The 18,976-nt window shown below is 39.2% G+C and overlaps 1 protein-coding gene across 1 annotated transcript in view; it reads right to left on the reverse strand.

The window, feature by feature from the left end:
- Positions 1–435: 435 nt before the first annotated feature.
- The window catches only part of cxxc4 (CXXC finger 4), a 112,219-nt gene continuing 93,678 nt past the window's right edge, over positions 436–18,976 (reverse strand). Inside the window, exon 9 of the mRNA XM_055158653.1 lies at positions 436–541. Coding sequence (XP_055014628.1) covers positions 497–541 — 45 coding nt within the window. The 3' untranslated portion in view covers positions 436–496. The remainder of the gene's footprint in view (positions 542–18,976) is intronic.

An 18,976-nucleotide genomic window follows, 5' to 3' on the forward strand; every position in this document is an offset into this window, starting at 1 on the left:
TCGTAGTATCGATATCGTTTTCGGAACTGAAAAAGCTGGATCGGTGCATCTCTAGTGTGAACATTCATTTCCATGCTATTCATTAATTAGGAGATGAAGTTTGAAAAAGATAAACTGCTCCAAAGTAAATCCAGTTTTAAAGATTTTCAGATTTTGGTGGCCGTTCCAGTTTGACAGATTCGTTGTGGTCGTATGATTGTCTGTTGGTTCCTTTACATGGGGCAGGCTGTGAAAAGCTACAGCCAGGACACTGAGAACACATTCATAGACACCAAAAATATACATTATGATACTGCCAAAAGGTACAATAATTACACAGAAAAGGAAATTACAGTTTAAAACAACACTTTCCCATGTAACCCTTTGTCAGTCCACCTCAGTGTCCGTACTTTATCTCCAAAACTTGTGGAGAAGTTTTTGGTTCTGTGTTGAACCGGTCAAGTGCTCGTGGACTTTAGAGTCTGAGTCCAGTGTCCGTGTGTACAGGGTGCCTTCACTAGAAGAACCACCGGAAAGCTTCACCGTTGCTGACAGGCGTCCTCTGTGGAGACACAAGGGGAAAAACAAGTTAAAGGAGCGGTTGGTGGAGAGTACCAATACATATCAAGAATGTGAGTAAAATAGTTGAGTTGTGAAATCAGATGCAGGTTGATATTGCAAAGCTTTGGTGGAAGTGATATCCGGTGCTTCAGTTTTTAAAAGGAGTCTCCAACCTTTTTCTTCGGGTGAGCTGCCTTTACAAAATGAAAATTCCAGAGAGCTACAAATTTTTGCGGTCACAGGACATAAAGTATACTGTACATAAGAGCCATGGTAAGACTTAACTGGATAAAACATAAACAATTATTTATTTATGAATGATAGATTTACAATAATAGTATGTACGGGTGTGCAAAAATATTGAAATATCGATATATCGTTTAATGTGATGATACAGTATTGATATCATGGGCTGCTGTATCAATATATATCCCCAAGAGTATTTTTTTGGCATATTTGACTTAATTATTTTGTTACAACGCTACAGTTTTGTTGCTTGTTCAGACGAAGGAAACTCATTTATGCAGCACATTTGACATATTCACTGTTTTGATGATTAAAATGTTTGTGTTTCTTATGAACTTTGCACAAGAAGTGGTTTAACAAAGACTTTTAGTACCACAGACATGATTTTGCCTTGATAACTGCAACGAATCGATTTGAAATGTATCATATCATAAGCTCATTGTACAGAGATATGTATCGTATTGTGGCCTATGTATCAAGGTATGTATCATATGGGCAACTTCTGAATGATACCCAGCCCTGATAGTTTGCATTTAATTCAACAAATTTAAGTTTTTCAGGACAATATGTGTCATTCAGAAATCCCTTGGTGAGCTACTTGGAAGTGGTTGGAGAGCTGCTGGTAGCTCCCGAACTACAGGTTGTCCAGGCTGCCGTATATTATGCACAACTGACTCTCGTGAGCTTTAAGCCATATCATAATGCTGTTACCTCTTCAAAACATTCCTGTTGTGTTTTGTTTCATTCACACATGTTTGGGTCTGTCTACATCTCCAAAACTCAGAAAGCTCGGTTTCACCTCGTGATGTCATGAAGTGGTCGTTTTCAAGCTAACAGACACATTTTACTTTTTGTTCAGTACAGATTTGGCAATTTCAAGACTGAAATTATCCAAATGATTCTAGTGAAAATGAATGGAGTTTAAAAAACAAAACAATGAAGCACTTCAATCCATGTATCATTTGTTTTTCAAAATAAAACCAAAAATAAGAAAACGAAAAAAAAAAAAAAAAAAAAAAGCTATTTTCTTCATTATTTGTCTCCAGAACCAAAATGAAAAAACAGATAACGATTCGTTTTCTATTATGTGTTTAAATTAATAATGGAAAAAATGGATAACGGCTGTTTCCTGTTTTCGTGACTTAAACAGGACTAAACCAGGTCTAAACCAGAACTGAACCAGGACTAAAACAGGACTAAACCAGGTCTAAACAAGGTCTAAGCCAGGACAAATTTTGGACTAGTCTGCGCTTCACCCTGTGGGGTATGGTGCTCTGTGCCGGTCCTTCCGCCTGCGGTCACTCGATGGTCTATGTGGGTGCACTTCCAGGTCCGTACCGACACTCCGTCCTGGTTCAGTTCTGGTTCAGTCCTGATTTAGTCCTCCTAGTTTAATCCTGGGACCAGTCCTGGTTTAGTCCTGGGATCAGTCCTGGTTTAGTCCTGTTTTAGTCCTGGGTTCAGTCCTAGTTCAGTCCTGGTTCAGTCCGGCAACGCAGTTTTAATCACAAAAACAGGAAACGGTCGTTATCCGTTTTTTCCATAATTCATTTAAACAGAAAATTGAAAACTGAAGAAAAATGAATCGTTATCAATTTTTTCATTTTGGTTTTGGAGACAAATAATGAAGAAAATAGTTATTTTTTTTGTTATTTTTGGTTTTTATTTTGAAAAACAAATGAACGAATGATACACGGATTCACTTACTTACACTGTTTTATCACAAACTGTAGCTGGATTGTAGCTTTAAAACATATTTTTCCCTAATAATTTTCTGTGCGCTAAAATTACATCAGACGTATTACGGCACATCTCACGAGTAACCCTCCTCATGTGCTATATAACAAGCTATCACTCACTCACACATCGAGGTCACATCAATGCCATATTTAAAACGCTCGTAATCAGACGGCGAAAACTATTTGGGGGAAATTAATATTTGAGCCACACGCCTAAACTGAGTATTTCATCAAAGTGGCAGCCAAGGTGATTACATCCATGTCCCACCCACACCCAAATAATCATTACACTGGATGAAATATTCAATACAAATTCCCCAGAAACAACAATGAGGCATTTAATTACTGCGCTCCGGAGCAGCAGTGAGGGGGAACAGTGCATCATTTCAATTTGAGCCCCCGCCAGCCTCCGCCCCGCCTCCCCCCGCCGCCACCTCTACGCCGCCCTGACAACCTCTCCTTCCCAAACTCATTTAGAAGTCACACACCGAAAATACTCAAGTTTCCAAGCAATCCCCATGACCAATTAGCACATTTGCTTGATTTTTTAAATTTATTTTTTGACAGGAAGGGGGAGGAATGGCGCATAATCGCAACAAAAATCAGTTTAGTCTGAGAGGAGGGTAATTTGACATTTTAATACTAAGTGTCATCTCTGGCTGCTTAAAGGGTGCATGAGCGTGGGGGAGCGGAGTCCTACAGCTGTGCCGCTTATGAAGCTAACGCAACATTACAGGCAATGGTAGCAAGCCAAAACTTTAGTTAGAACCATATACTCAAGCTGTGGGCTAATGGGAAGAAACCGCAATCTTATTTTTGTGGTTTGGAAAGAATTATGGGTATTTATGTAGAGGTTAATGGATGGAGGCAGGATACCGCACACAGGCGCAGGTTCTGCTTATAAAACTTTATTACAACCAGGGGTGGGCGATATAGAGAAAAATTAATAATGCAATATTTTTTGGAGTATGGAGTATGCTGGTAACAATGCTCAGATATTACGTCAGTGCATCTGAAAAGAGTTAAAACACATATTTTAAATGTTAAATTAGACCACATGTGAAACCTACAAAAGTGCAAAAATGATTTATATACCCTTATTTGTAATCTTACTACATTTTTTTTTCAATTTAGGCAATGTTTATATGATGACGGTCTGAACAGAAGACGCGAAAGTGGCGCCGCGTTTTCAATTTTTATTATACTTTTTATACTTTTTTATTCTGCAAGCGTTTTTGTGAGAGGAAATCTGCGAGCATACAGTGACGCAAAAGGTGTGTGGAATCAATTGGATTGGGTATGCATGCCAAGTTTCTGTGTACTGTATTTATGTGATGTAAACGCGTACGCGACGTGAGCAGATCTGACCAGAGTTTTGCGTCTTGGACAGTGTAGACGGAAACGCTGCGACGGAGCGTATTCAGCTTTTCCACTCTGGAGGGTGGTTTCAGATTTTAGCGTTTTTAAGCCCCAAAAATGCCGTCACCGTCTAAATGAAAGGCACTTCAAATACAATATTTTGTCGTTTTTACTCGCAAGTGTTCTTATGTAAACAGATAATTTTTGATCATCTCATTTTGCGTCATTTTCTTAAACTACAAACCATATATTTGCACATCTTCATAACAACATTCACAATATTAACTATTATTTTTACCTATTTATGCCACATCTTGTCCAGTTTAGCCTTGCTCAGCTTTCCCAATTTAGAGAAAAACAAAATTCCAACCAGGGGAGTCAACAGGGGGGCTCTGTTGTCCCACATCCCAGGATTTTAGGGGCTCAGTATTGGACCTTCTTTCTATCAATTTAGATTAAAGGGGGCCCATGTGATTCTTCTTGCCCCAGGCCCCCAAATTTCTGTCGACGGGCCTGATTCCGCCTGCATTTTGTCTTTTACGTACAACTTAAATGACATAATATTACAGAACAATAAGCAATAATTAAACGGTACAGCAAACAGGACTGAGAAGAGACAAGGAAAGCTTTACAGACCCGCCGCATTAACAAGGGAAATAGGTTTGACAGCTAAGCTAACAGTCCATGTTACTGGATTCTGGAGCTGTTTGTCTCCTTGCACCATTTAATGCCTGACTAACTTCCATTAAAAAGACAGAGAGATCACACGTGCCCAATTGTATTTGTATAGGCCTGTACGTTAAAAAATATATAGCGTATAAGTTAATTATTGGAGCGGAAAATTCCCTAACCAGTCAGTGTATATTGGCTCAAGATAAAGGACATAATTTAGTAGTCAAAAGGCTGTCACACAAGCTCTGTAACTCAAGAGAATGGCAACTAGCCCAATCTAATATTATTAAAAGGCATGCGCTCTACTGTCTTTACTTATTTATTTAATTTTAAAACTGTTTGCAGCGGCCCAACGTTATTATTCATTTACTTTTATGAACATATTAATAGGCTCTATTCACGCTTACGTCACAAAACCGGAATACGTTTGGAAACATGCGGACAACATTTGGGCTCTGTTGGTGAGAAAATCTGGGAAAACTGAGAAAATGGCCTGCTTTTCTTCATCTAGATGTCATTGTCCTTTTATAAATTGCCTATTAACTTGTATACAATAATTTGACTAATTAAAAAAACAAAACAAAACGATGTCATTGTAACGTTCCATTATGTTTGGCAGATCAACAGTTACAACCAGCTGCCTGTAAGTGATGTTGAAGATGTGATTAGAGTCACGTCCCTAACCGGAAAGCTTTGGCACGTTGTGAAGACGCTGCTGCTGAATCCACAGAGTTTTATCACATGCCCAGTGTCGGGAACTACACCGGAAGTCATCATCTGCGTGTTTCCAAACGTTTTCTGGTAAATGCGAATAGAGCCTATTATTATTATTATTATATTCACCTCAATGAGTTTATAAGTGCTTTCCACAACTTTCAGAGATGGAGTCTTGCCATCACAGTAACGTTAATAACAACTAGCATGTTAACACAAACTTCCTGATTATTGTGAAGTAAAATGCTTTATGTACGCTTTACAATGAGGAAAGCATGCAGAAATATTTTGACCTCAAGAGCTGCTTATATAATATATCGAACATACCTGGAGTTGTGTTTTGTTTCATTCGCACACATTTAAGTAATCCTGTATTATTATTAGTCTGTCTACATCTCCAAAGCTCAGAACGCTCTGTCCCACCTTGTGATGTCATGAAGCAGTAGACCACAAAAGCTGTTTATATACTGTATTTTTAGGACTATAAATCACACCGGATTATAAGGTGCAATATCAATAATGTTGAATTCTCTCTTCTATTTTCACACATAAGGTGCACCGGATTATAAAGCGCATTAAGCGAAACAAAACAGGCGACCCTTGAGACTGATCGCTCAGCCCAGGCGTCCACGATCCACTGGCAGATCGTGGCGTAATTTGCCCGGCGTTGCCTCCCTGTCTTGGTGAATATGGATTATGAATGTGAATGTGGGTGGATAATTTAAATTTGTTTTTTTATTTCCTAGAAATAGGACTCAAATATACATTGAGTAATAATGTGTTTAATGCAGCTTTGTGCACATTTGTTTACATTTTACAGAAACTAAAATTAAAACCACATGCTTAATTTGCATAAACTATAAGCGCTGAAAAAACAGCTCCCTCTTTCTCATGCGGTTCAGCTTCTGTCGGACTAAAGGACACGACTCAGTGGAATACGAGTGTTCTTTCTGTGACAGAGGATGTGCTGCTGATGGTGAGTCTGTTCTGTGCTTCTATTGTGTTGGAGATGGTTCATGTGAAACTTTTCAAAGATTATAATCTGCAGGTCATACACAGACTGTGTGTATGAATAGACATAATTTCTGTAGCATTTAATTAATGTCATAAATGCCGACACAGAACTGTACTTCTCCCTTTACTCTGCGAGGCTTCTGACTACGGTCGCCCTAATGCTCTGACAATCCATCAAGCAGTGCGGCTGTCGTACTAAAACATTTTGACAGATTTTTAAGCGCCGTGTACCACATAAAATCGGCTTGAGGTCAGTAAACACCAGAATTAATACATAAAGCTCACTGGATTATAAGGCACATTGTTGATTTTTGAGAAAATTAAAAGTTAAGTGCATCTTGTAGTCTGAAAAATACAGTAATATATCAAACATCTCTTGAGTTGTGTTTTGTTTCAGTCACACATGTTTAAGTAATCCTGCATTATTAGTCTCTCTACATCTCAAGATCAGAATGCTCTGTCCCACCTTGTGATGTCATGAAGCAGCAGAGTTCAAGAGCTGCTTATATAATGTATCTGTACAGGTGTAAGACACATTTTACTTGCTATATGGGGGAAAAACAGGTACAGGGTCTTTAAATATTAATGATTATTTTCTGTTTTGGTTTAGTCTGAGGAAGTGAGAATAGAACAGTAGTCTGGGCAGGCAAACCTCTCCATGGTTCATTCAGTCCAATTGAGGTGCGAATGCTTTACTAGAACAAACAAGGAATCAAACAAATGATTTCATGATCGAAAGGAGACTTGGAATGTATTGTGAGCCCATCGCTATCCACTGAAAATATTTCCAAACATGCCAGCTTCACTCTTTCAAATTGGGTCAAGGGTAGTAAAAAATGTCAAATTTTCAAAAGTAATAAATAAGAACAAGATGCTTGAATAGCAGAAACAGACAGATATTTCTCCTTTTCTTCCTCCTGCATTTATATGGTGCATTATGTAACTTTTTGTGTGGATGGTTCGCCACCTGCTTGTCTCCATGGAGATGGTATTAATTTGTCTGAAATGTTTCACTGTGTGGCATTAAACGTATCTATCCTCCAATAATGGGTGTTTTTGATTGCTCAAAGAACATGCACACCTTCAGCCAGCGGGCCGTCCTCTACGCAGATCTGACCGCTATCTTGGTCTGGTGGCATCTCTTGCTTGTTTCCATGGAGATAGTTAAAGGTGCACTATGTAACTTCTTGTTTGGAGGTCTTTCTCCTGCTCATTTCTGTGGATATTAGGGGTGTAACGGTACATGTAAACTGTTTTGGTACAGGACGTTTGGCTCAGTGCAGGACTGTGCACGAGTGATTTTGCGCAATTTGAGTGTGTTTACATTCCACCACTACATGTGCAGCTACACAAAGGCTTGGCTCTTAAATATTTACCAGGGAACTTGTCCGTGATTGGGGTGGCAGTGTTTCCCTCGAAGTTTTATAGTTAAAGCGGCCACCTTCTGCCTAGACTGTGTTCCTCTGAACAACATGAATCCTCGCAAAACTACGGTCGTCGAGACCCAACCCAGACAATGTGGACAAGTTGGTTTTTCTGGCCAAAAATATGAAGATTAAGTAAAACTTCATGCTGAAAAAGTTTTGTTTACTGTTAAATATTTCAAACATTTGTTGCTTATTTTAAAATATTTTATTTAACTTATTAGTATTACCAAGCAGCACTTTGCATTTATTTTATTTTCCTGTGTGTATAATGAAAATGAACCGAACTATGACCTCAAACCCGAGTTACATAGGTGATTTTTGTGTACTGTTACACTCCTAATGGATAGTATGACAGTATGACATTAAAGCATTTAACCTCACATTTATTACACTACAGGTGGCTTTACATCTAAAAACAGGCATCTGATGGTGAGCGGATTTGCCCCTCCATAGATCTGACCTGTAACTTGGCCTGGTTTGGTCTCCAGGAAGCTAAAGAAGTTTAATACCATACTGTGAAACATTCCAGACAAAGCAATACCATCTCCACGGAGACGGACCCTCCACCAATAAAGTCACACAACGCACTTTTGAGTTCAATATCATACTGTGAAGCATCCCAAGCAGAGCAATTACATCGTCATGGAGATAAAAATGTATGTGGACCATCCAGCAGAAAAGCTACACAGTGCCCCTTTAAAAACAGCAGAACCCAGCTGCACATATCTGATTAGCTTTTATACAGCAATACTCCGAACAGCCACATCCATTTGCCTTTTACTTCCACTACATTAAACAATTACTATAGTCTTTCAGGTGAATAATGGAACAGAACAGCGGGACGCCATCAGCCCCAATTAAAAGTCACGAAAGAATCTGACGTTTTGTTTTGAGAGGTCAACATGCGCTCACAGTCCATGTTTTTCAGTCTAATTTCTGCCAGCAGACACCCTTTCCACTCGTGCTGGCGTTGTTCATTTGGTAAATACATCATTTCCTTTTCAAAAACAGGGTCTGCATGACATGAATTCGAGCGGCTTTCTTTTGCTGAACCTACCGCATACTGAGTGTTAAACAGAAGAGAGATTGAAACCGTTTCAATCAGGACCCAGAATGAAATTAGCCAGACAGAATGACAACTAATTAAAACTGAATGCACAATTCCTTATGCAAGTCCTGTAACTACAAAACAACAACTCGAGCAATATTCAGATGCAAACACAGTTGTACTCTAAAGTCTTCGTAGTGCACTATGCAAGATTTCTGGTGTTATTTGCCTGGAATGTTCCATAATGCAGTATTAATCTGATATATATCCATAAAGTGACAAGTAGGTGATGTTACTAGACAAAGTTACAGGTCAGATCTGTGAGACAAGACTCCAGTCATTGTAGAATTCATGTTTTCAAGGTATTTTGAGCGAATAAAAACCAACAGGACAGTCACATTTAAGGTTTAAAGGGAGAGGTCAGAATTTTGGACATAGGACCTCATTTCCTAGTTATCCAGAGTGTTGTGAGAGTGCATGTCAATGGCGATAGTTAGCCTGTCACTAAAAACAGTCTTACCCACTCCACAAAACACCCGAAGCAAAATTATTATTACGCCAAACTGTCGATGTAAATGTCTGTGCTGATAATTTCAGAAGTTAAACCAACCTTGCATTTGAAGGATTTATGTCTGAGCAGCAGCAGCGAGTTGTGCTTCCTGATAGAAAGCTTGGCAATGGCGGACTGATATATGAGAAAATAGTCCCTCAACATGCGACGATTCATGCGATGCAAGGTTAATTTTATTTCAAACATTATTCTATCAACACAGACATTTACATCAATAGTCTGGTGTTATAATTGTTTTGCTTCGGGTGCTTTGTGGAGTGGGTAAGACTGTTTTTAGTGGCAAGAAAAGTATGGCCACAAGCCACAAGGGCTGGATGGAATATTTAAAAAAGTGTCTGGCTCACTAGGAAATGAGGTCCTGTGTCCAAAATTCCGAACTGTCCCTTTAAGGTACAGTTTATTGTCTTTGTATTGAATTTTGTTCTCTGTATTTGACCCGTCCTTCAAAATCTCTGGAGCAGCTTGGTCAGGACTTACACTTTAACAAACTTTATTGATCCACAAAGGGAATTATTTGGACTACCTTTGCTGGAGGATTTCACCTGTAGTGCACATTTTGGATTGATGGGCAAAAACCGGGGCGCCTGGAAGAAACTGAGGAAACATGAAAACTCCACAGAAAACTTTCCTTGGAATCTTCTTTGTATGAAGCGTGAAGGGCTAGTCAACTGTGCCAAATTTAAACATGTATTGATTTTTTCTTATAGAAAACAAAACAACACTACAATATATGAAAATGCGCCCAAGAAACAAGCAAACAAAGACTACACAAGCACATGGAAGCAAATGGAGCATGTCCTAAAATCTCGACCAGTCCCTTAAAAGCTGAGTGTTCCAGAGCACTCGGCTACAAGAGGCTCTTATACAGCTAATATGAGGTATACTTTCACCACACTCTATATAGATACACATATTTATTTGGAAAGGAACATGACACGAATGGACAAAAGTGCAGCAGTGTGCAAATGTACAAATTGTACATTACAGGGCCATTAATACGCTATTTTCTGATCTATGTTATAATGTTGTTTCCTCATCACAAACAGCCATGGAGTTATGATTCATTTCAATCACATGTTTAACACAGAAACCCTGCATATTTAGGCTGAGTTCTTCTCTCAAACAAAAAACTCTCTTATCCACCTTGTGATGTGGTACAGTAGTACAGGAAGTGCTCCGCTGTGTTTTTAAAATCCATGCACATTCACTACAGTCATTTGGATGATTTCAGTCCAGGAATTTCCAATCTCTACTGGACTAAAGGTAAAAGGTAACCTGTTACAGAGTTCCCACTTTTTTTCATTAACAAAATTTGAAAAATGTTTCCATGACTTTTTCATGACCTAAAGTGAATTTTGCAGAATTGGTCAGACTTTTATGGCTAAATAAGAAATGTTAATCCTTTCCACTCACCTTATGGTTTGGTTTTATAGTTTTTTAACATTTAAAATACTGTCAGTACATTTATTGTCATCTCTTTTAAACAATAGGTGCATACGTTCGGAAATAATCAGAATAAACTAATAATGATTTAAAAGAACTTTGTAGTTGTGTGAACGAGACACTAAAATTCCATGATGTTCTCAAAACTTTCACTGAATTTACAAAAAAATTCCATGACTTTTTCCTGGCCTGTAAAATGACATTTTCAATTCCCATGACTTTTCGAGGATTTCCATGACAGTGGGAACCTCGCTGTTAACTTGAAAATTACCACTTCATGACATCATAAGGTGGAACAGAGCAGTTTGAGCTTTAGATCTATTAACAGACTAATAATAAAGGGTTATTCAAACATGCGTGAATGAAACAAAACACAACTCCAGGTCTGTTTTTTAGGAGGTAACAACATTATAACATGTCTTAAATCTCACAAGAGTCAGTTTTTTTTTCAATATAGAACCTTTTAACCCTTAATTAAAGTTAAATACAAAAGCAGTAACAAAACTCTTCACACATTTCTACAGTACTGGAAGCCAAATAGAGTCTTGTACACCAACTTCAAACTGGAGCGCAAATAATAACAGTTTTATACTTTTCTACTTTGAGAGGATTGAAAACGTGTCAGGGCCATAGGAGAGGCCTTCAGAGTTTACACTTTGGACCAACAGAGACGAGGGTGAAGCGGCGTGTGGGGAGGTGCGAATGTTTTTCTGGATCCATATTCGCGCATTGATCAGTCCCCGGTGGAAGTGCTGCTCGCCGGAGACAATAATGGCTGTGCTCGGGGCGCTCGCCATGTCTCTGTTTTGTTAAGTTCCAGCATTATCGATCCGGAGGGGCTCTTGAGTGCTGCTTGGATGCACTCCCAGGTCTGTTCTGCTCGGCACACTGCAGTGACCAGGCACAAAGAAGGCTCAATTAGCACAGCTCTGCGTCGTCTGCTCCTACACAAGTATGGGTCTTTCAAATCACTCCATCAGCTCACAAAAAAGAGAGATAACTGTGGAATAGAGGTAAAAGTGTATGTAGGTTTTAACACCTTCCTGTGTTCAGCTCAAAGGAAATACAGGTTTTTCTATAAGAGCTGGGGAGCTATATGGTTTGATGTGTCTTCACAGTTCATGGCATCCCAAGAAACAGCAACTATATTACATGAAACTGACTCTTCTGAGTTTTCAGCCATGTTTGATTGTTGTTACATCATCAAAAACGCACTTGAAGTTGTGTTTTGTTTCATTCGCCCATGTTTGAATGATCCTTTATTATTAATCTGTTTACATCTCCAAAGCTCTGTTCCACCTTGAGAGGTCACAAAGCGGTAGTTTTCAAGTTGACAGCAACCTTTTATCTTTTGTTTAGTCAAGATTAGTAATTCCAGGTTTGAATTTACCCACATTATAATAGTGAAGGTGTATGGAGTTTAAAAACACAGTGGAGCACTTCCTGTCTTACCACATGACATCACAAGGTGGAACAGAGCAAGAGAAGAACTTAGGCTAAATACAGTATATGGAGTTTGTGAGTTAAGACACTTGAAGAAGATTTCCATAAAATTATACAGGCTTTATCTTTACATTTTACCTTAAACAATATTTGGCTTTCTGAATTTTCTGAATTTTTTATTGTTGCAAAAGTTTGTCTGTTCATGCCACACCTGAATACTAAACAACAATAATTTAATTCAATCAATAATACGTTTCTGTCTCTGAAAAATTTAACTGGTTTCATAACACAGTCACAAGTCAACATTTAAAGGGACAGTCTGGAATTTTGGACATAGAATCTAATTTCCTACTTAGCCAGAGTGTTGGAGACATGTGAAAACAATTTTTAAATATTCCATCCAGTCCTTGTATTTGCAGAGGTCGTTGGTGCTAGGCTAGTGCATGTCAATGGCCATAGTTATCCTGCCACTAAAAACAGTCTTACCCACTCCACAAAGCACCTGAGGCAAAACAATTATAACACCAGACTGTCGATGTAAATGTCTGTGTCGACAGAATAATTTTAGAAGTAAAACCAATCTTGCATTTGAAGGATTTGGTTTGAGCAGTAACAGCGAGTTGTACTTCCTGATAGAAAGCTTGGCAGCTTGGCGGACTGATATATGAGAAAATAGTCCCTCAACATGCGATGATTCATGCGATGCAAGGTTAGTTTTATTTCAAACATTATTCTATCAACACAGACATTCACATCGACAGTCTGGTGTATAACAGTTTTGCTTCAGGTGTTTTGTGGAGTGGGTAAAACTGTTTTTATTGGCAGGCTAACTATGGCCATTGACATGCACTAGCCTAGCACCAGCGATCTCTGCAAATACAAGGACTGGATGGAATATTTAAAAAAGTGTCTCCACACATCTCCAACACTGTGGCTCACTAGGAAATGAGGTCCTATGTCCAAAATTCCGGAATGTCCCTTTAAACAATATATTGCTTTCTGAATTTCAGATTTATTTATTTTTTATTGTTGCAAAAGCTTTGTCTGATCATGCCACACCTGAATACTAAACAACAACAATAATTTAAAGGTTGTATAGAGGATTTTCCAAGGAACGAGAAATCCAGCGACTGTTTGTCCTTTTTCAAATGTTGCGCATGCGTGAAACCACCCCCCCTCCCCTACAGCTCCCTACGTAGAAACGCCTTCTCCCGCCTCCTCACTACGCCAGAAACAGGTTTGTTTACAGCCGGTGAGCTGCACATGACTTGTAAACAACTAACTACAGTGTTGGTTAGGCAAGGCGGAGAAGTGAGGAGCGGGGGGAGCGGGTGTGTGGACATTTCGTTCGCGGACGAGAAGTGAGGAGCAGGGAGAAGAGCGGAGCAGGGAGAGAGGAGAGAGGAGAGGAGAGGGGAGCGGTGCGCGGAGATTCCGTGCCCGTAGAAGTGAGGAGAAGGGGGAAGAGCGGAACGGGCAGCGGGGACAGGAGTAGGAAAGGGGAGCAGAGAAGGTTGCGCGGAGATTCAGTGCGAATGAACTAGCTACAACACGCAGCAGCAAGCGGACTCTTTCTTTGCCTTGAAAATTACGTTTTCAGACATAGGATATCGCTTTCGTGTCCTGAAAAACGTTTGACTAGCTCTTGGAAATAAAGTACGTTTTCATAATAAGCAGAAGTTACCTGTCCAGGAGTAATTTGGCGACCAATGCGTCAGTCTTTAGACCCTGCGTCTGCTTCAGTCGCGCCATCGCTGGAATGAATCTACAAGAATCACCTTAGTTTGGCTTCGCTGCTTTTCCCCTTGTCTTCTTCTTTCAGCGACCTCAAAAACGGACTTTCTTTTTGCGGCTAACTGCTCCTGGATTCTTGTCTGCCATTGCAACAAACTTTGTGCTAACTGCGAGGAAGATATAGGTCAAAAAAAAGCCGCTAAGAACTGTTGCATTGGTGGAGTAAACAGCGTCTGTGCGTCTTGCGTCTGTGGACTGCGTGACAGGCGTACGTAAACCACGTACCGGCGGCGCGCAGGCAGGTCAGTTACGCTAGAAACGTAGGGAGTTTGATTGATAGCCTGTCAGCTAACAGATAACGAGGCCGTGTCGTTATCTATTGGCAAATGTTTAGCTGCCCACCACGTCCAGAGTTGATGAATTTTTATTCTCTTTTTTTGGTCATCATAATTACAAGGCTACTGCACCTCTATAATGCTATCATTGACAACTTGAAACAAAAAAAACAAAAAAAAAATCCTCCATACAACCTTTAATTCACTCAATAATACAGTCCTGTCTCTGGAAAATGTAACTGGTTTCATAACACAACTCCAAGTCAACATTTATCTTATTAATCAAAAGTATGGATAACTTAAAGGTTCTATATTACGCAAAATTGACTCTTGTAAGCTTTAAGTCTTATTAGATTGTTGTTAACTCATCAAAAACATGTCTGCAGTTGTGTTTTGCTTGAGTCACGCATGTCTGAGTAACCCTTTATTATTGGTCTGTCTACATCTCCAAAGCTCTAAATGCTCTGTTCCACCTTGTGATGTCATGAAGCGGTAGTTTTCAAGTTAACATCTACAATTCCTGGGCTAAAATTATCCCAATGATTCTAGTGAAGGTGTATGGAGTGTTTTTTTGTCTGAGGGAAGAACTTGGCCTAAATATTGTGTTAAATATGTGAATGACAAAACAAAATACAACCGAGGTATGTTTTTGATGAAGAAACCACATTACATTAACATAACAAAAAAATAGCGTAATATGGGGCCTTTAACTTTACAATATTAAGCAAACCGCACTGTGAAAATGAACCTTTAGCCTTGGTGTGCACATTTTACTCTCAACTTTCAGCGAGTGTGATCTGAGCTCCATCCAAATTCTTATAACAGCAAAACCCAGAGAAAGACAGAGAGGCTATGAGAGCGGGAGAGCATGGCTGGAGGAAGGCATTGGTGTAGATTGCGTTACACGGGGGACGCTCCAACCAGAACCACACTTTCAAACCGAGACGCCGTGGCAGCCGCTCAACCTCCCGTCAACAGTCTCCGCGGCAACGCATACATAACGGGCCCCGGCTACAATGACACGCCGAGGGAGAGACAATTTCCAGCTCCGACTCGGCACACGACTGACTATTGAACTGACTGAGAAGGCGGGGGCGAAGAGAGATTTGTGTAGACCTCAAATTAACCTCAGCGCGTGGCGGAGGTAAGCGGTGTATTCTAAGTGTCTGCCCGTGGCTTTTAGCGATAACGGCGCAGTAAACGTGACATGTGCTGGGAAATTTCTCCGTAGGTTTTTTTTTTTTTTTTTTTAAACTGGAGCTGTGGAGTGAGGGCGTTGGACAGTCAGAGCGCCGTGTGATCCAAAACCAACTTGGCAGGTGCAGTTAATGCCCAGGCCCTGTCCATTCTGCTTGTTAAAAGGTTTAAGTCAAAGCAGGTTAAAAAAATTGACGCATTAAAGATATATTGCTACAGACAAATATCGCAATGAATGAAAATTCTGAAACTACTTTATCCCAATTGTTAGAAACATAAAAACATACCTGGAGTTGTTTTGTTTCATTCACACATGTTTGAGTAACCTTGTATTATTAGTCTTTTTTATATCTCCAAAGCTCTAAATGCTCTGTTCCACCTTGTAAACTACCTTTGTTTAGTAGAAATTGTCAATTCTAGGGCTGAAATTATCCAAATGATAATAGTGAAGGTGTATGGAGTTCAAAAACACACAGGAGAACTTCTTGTATTACCACATGACATCACAAGGTGGAACAGAGTGTTTTCTTTTTGAGGGAAATTAAAGATATATGCAGGATTTGTGATAGCGGCCATAGTATTTGGCTCCACTCAAATTCAGGATGATGACGTTGGTAGCGGTTACAAGAGCGAATTTGGAGCCAGGATCCACATTAGGAAATTAATTTTTGTAACCGACAAAATAGAAATAAAAACACCAGGATCACGTAGAGCGGGTTAATACGAATCTTTCAAGTCCAAAATGACAAGGCTCACAGCAGCAATTACAGAAAGACTGGTGACATTTCAGTTTAAGTCAATAGGCTCTATTCACGTTTACGTCACAGACCAGGAATTTCCATGTTTGGAAAGATGCAATTATAACTTCCGGTGGGCTCTGTTCTAGGAAAAATGAGAAAATAGCCCAGTTTTCTTCATCTAAATGTCACTGTAGCGTTCTGTTCTCTTCAGCTAATCCAAGAATTACAACCATGAGGGCACCAAATTCAAGATGATTCCAAACAGCACATATGTATGCAGTCTTCATTTTACCACTGATGACTGGATTTTATCACAGTCGGTCAGCGAGCCCAGTGTCGGGAATTGCACCGGAAGTTGTAATTGCATCTTTCCAAACGTCTTCCAAACATGTGTAAATGAAACAAAACACAACTCCAGGCATAATTATGATGTCGAAAGCAACATTATAACATAGATGGGAAAATAGCATCATGTGAGCCCTTTACGAAAAACTCCATAAATGTATAGAAAAATGGAGTAGAGTGACAGCAATGGGCAGTCAGAGCGCCGTGTGATCCGAAATCAATCTGGCAGGTGCAGTTAATGCCCAGGCCCTGTCCATTCTGCTTGTTAAAAGGCAGAGAAACAGTTTAAGCCCAGGCAGTTTGGTTAAAGGTGCACTGTGTAATTTCAGGAGGGAGGATGTTATTGTTTTGTCATTAAACGTGTCCAACTCGCATTCATTCAATAAAAGTGTTTTAAGTGCTCAAAAATACCTTCAAATACATGCATTCTTACTGTGCGTGGGTTCACCTCTCCATAGATTTGGCCTGTAATTATCTTAGCAGAGTCACATGCTTGTTTTTATGGAAATGGTTGTGTTTAATATCAGACTGTGGCACAATCCAGGCAAACCAGAAAAGTTCCACAGTGCATCTTTAAAAAAATTTGAAGCGCGATATATTGCTACAGACAAATATTGCGATAATGAAACAATACTGAAACTACTTTATGCCACTGATTAAGATTAAAATAAAACAAGATAATCTCAGTAAACTGTATTTATCATTTAAAAGCATGAGCCACAACAAATAAAGCAAATATAAGGTAGATTGGTTGAATGTAAACCTGTCATGATAATTACTATATCGACTTAACTTTCAGGATATATGCAAGCTGGAACATTATATTTTGGTGTGTATATTTTCTTTGTAAAACTGGAGCAATTTTTGGTATTTTTGTTGTAACACAATAAGATTTGAGCTGTGAAGGGTTGAAAAACTAACTAAATTATATTCTACGATTTTCTGGTCTCTGTTATCATGTTGTTTCCTCATCAAAAACATACCTGGAGTTTTGTTTTATTCACACGTTTAACACAAAAACCCTGCACACTGGAACTGCAAATCTCTACTGAACTAAAGGTAAAAGGAGCTGTTCACTTGAGTTTTGGGGATGTAGACAGACTAGTAATAATCAAAACATGTGTGAATGAAACAAAACACAACTACAGGTCTGTTTTTGATGAAGAAACAACATTATAACATGACTTAAAGCTCACAAGAGTCGATTTTGCGTAATATAGGATCTTTAATTTCACGTAAATGAACTTATTCAGTCAGAGAAATTACTTCATTTATTGAAGATTTTGACCAAAAGCTGATATTCTTTAAAGTGCTTATAATCAGCCACCATGACATTTCAGCACCTGCTCAACTCCATAAAGACGCTAATGGTTTCCAAGGAATGCACCAAAGTATGGCATTACACTCATCTATGTGGCATTTATTAATTTTGAGGTAATTTTGTTGCTAAAAAGTAAACATGAAATCGAAAAACATGCATTTTTACTTCGAGTGGGCTCTCCTTTCCACAGATCTGACCCTTTACTGTGCTTGCTGTTGTCACCTGCTTGTCTCCAAGAAGATAACATGATCTGATGCCATGCAACAATCATGGCAAAGCAATATCATCTCCATGGAGTCTAGCCCACCAGAAAGTTACTTAGTGCACCTTTAAATGGAAAGAAAACAAAAACAAACAGGAAACGTGAAGAAACTTAAGAAAAAAAAAAAAAAAACTTTGTCAGCTTGAGGTGTTTCTATGATAGCGACAAAAAATATATTAACTGACATGTAGCTATCTAGGGCAAGCCAGGTTGGTGCCACCTAGTACCTCCGCTCAATTTCATTTCTCTCCAGCGACTAGGTCAGGAATCGGAATATACTAGACGGTTTGCAAGAACCCCAGAAGTTGTAGACCGCGCATCGGCCAGTCAACAAAGAGCTGTGAAGCCATGACTGGGTCCCTTTCGTGGTACAGCACAACAGTAAACAAAGCGGTCAAGATGGATGTAGACGAATACATACATTCTGTGTTGGCAACGATTCCTGAGGTCGAGGATTTAAAGCCAGAACAAAGAGAATGTTTGGGGGAATAAGGGGAAAGACGTTATTGCCCTTCTTCCTACGGGATTTGGGAAAAGCTTAATATACCGGTTAGCCCTGTTAGTGGTGCATCAAGCAAACAAATCCTAATGCAGCAAGATCAGACAGTTTCCACGAAGTGAAACCGGCTGATGAATCAGGTTAATCGAGGGCTGGGTGAAATGGCAAAAAGTTTTAAGTTTTTCCTTGTATTGATTTTGATTTTCAATATGAGATTTAGATTTATTCTTTTCAAAAGCAAATGAACATTGCATTCAGAATTGATTTGCAAACATAAAACATTAAAAATATATCACAACATACTATTAATAATCAGAATTTAATCAT

Source organism: Boleophthalmus pectinirostris, unplaced genomic scaffold (genome assembly GCF_026225935.1).
Source record: "Boleophthalmus pectinirostris isolate CB_2022bp ecotype Guang Dong unplaced genomic scaffold, ASM2622593v1 HiC_scaffold_22, whole genome shotgun sequence".
NCBI lineage: Eukaryota > Metazoa > Chordata > Actinopteri > Gobiiformes > Gobiidae > Boleophthalmus > Boleophthalmus pectinirostris.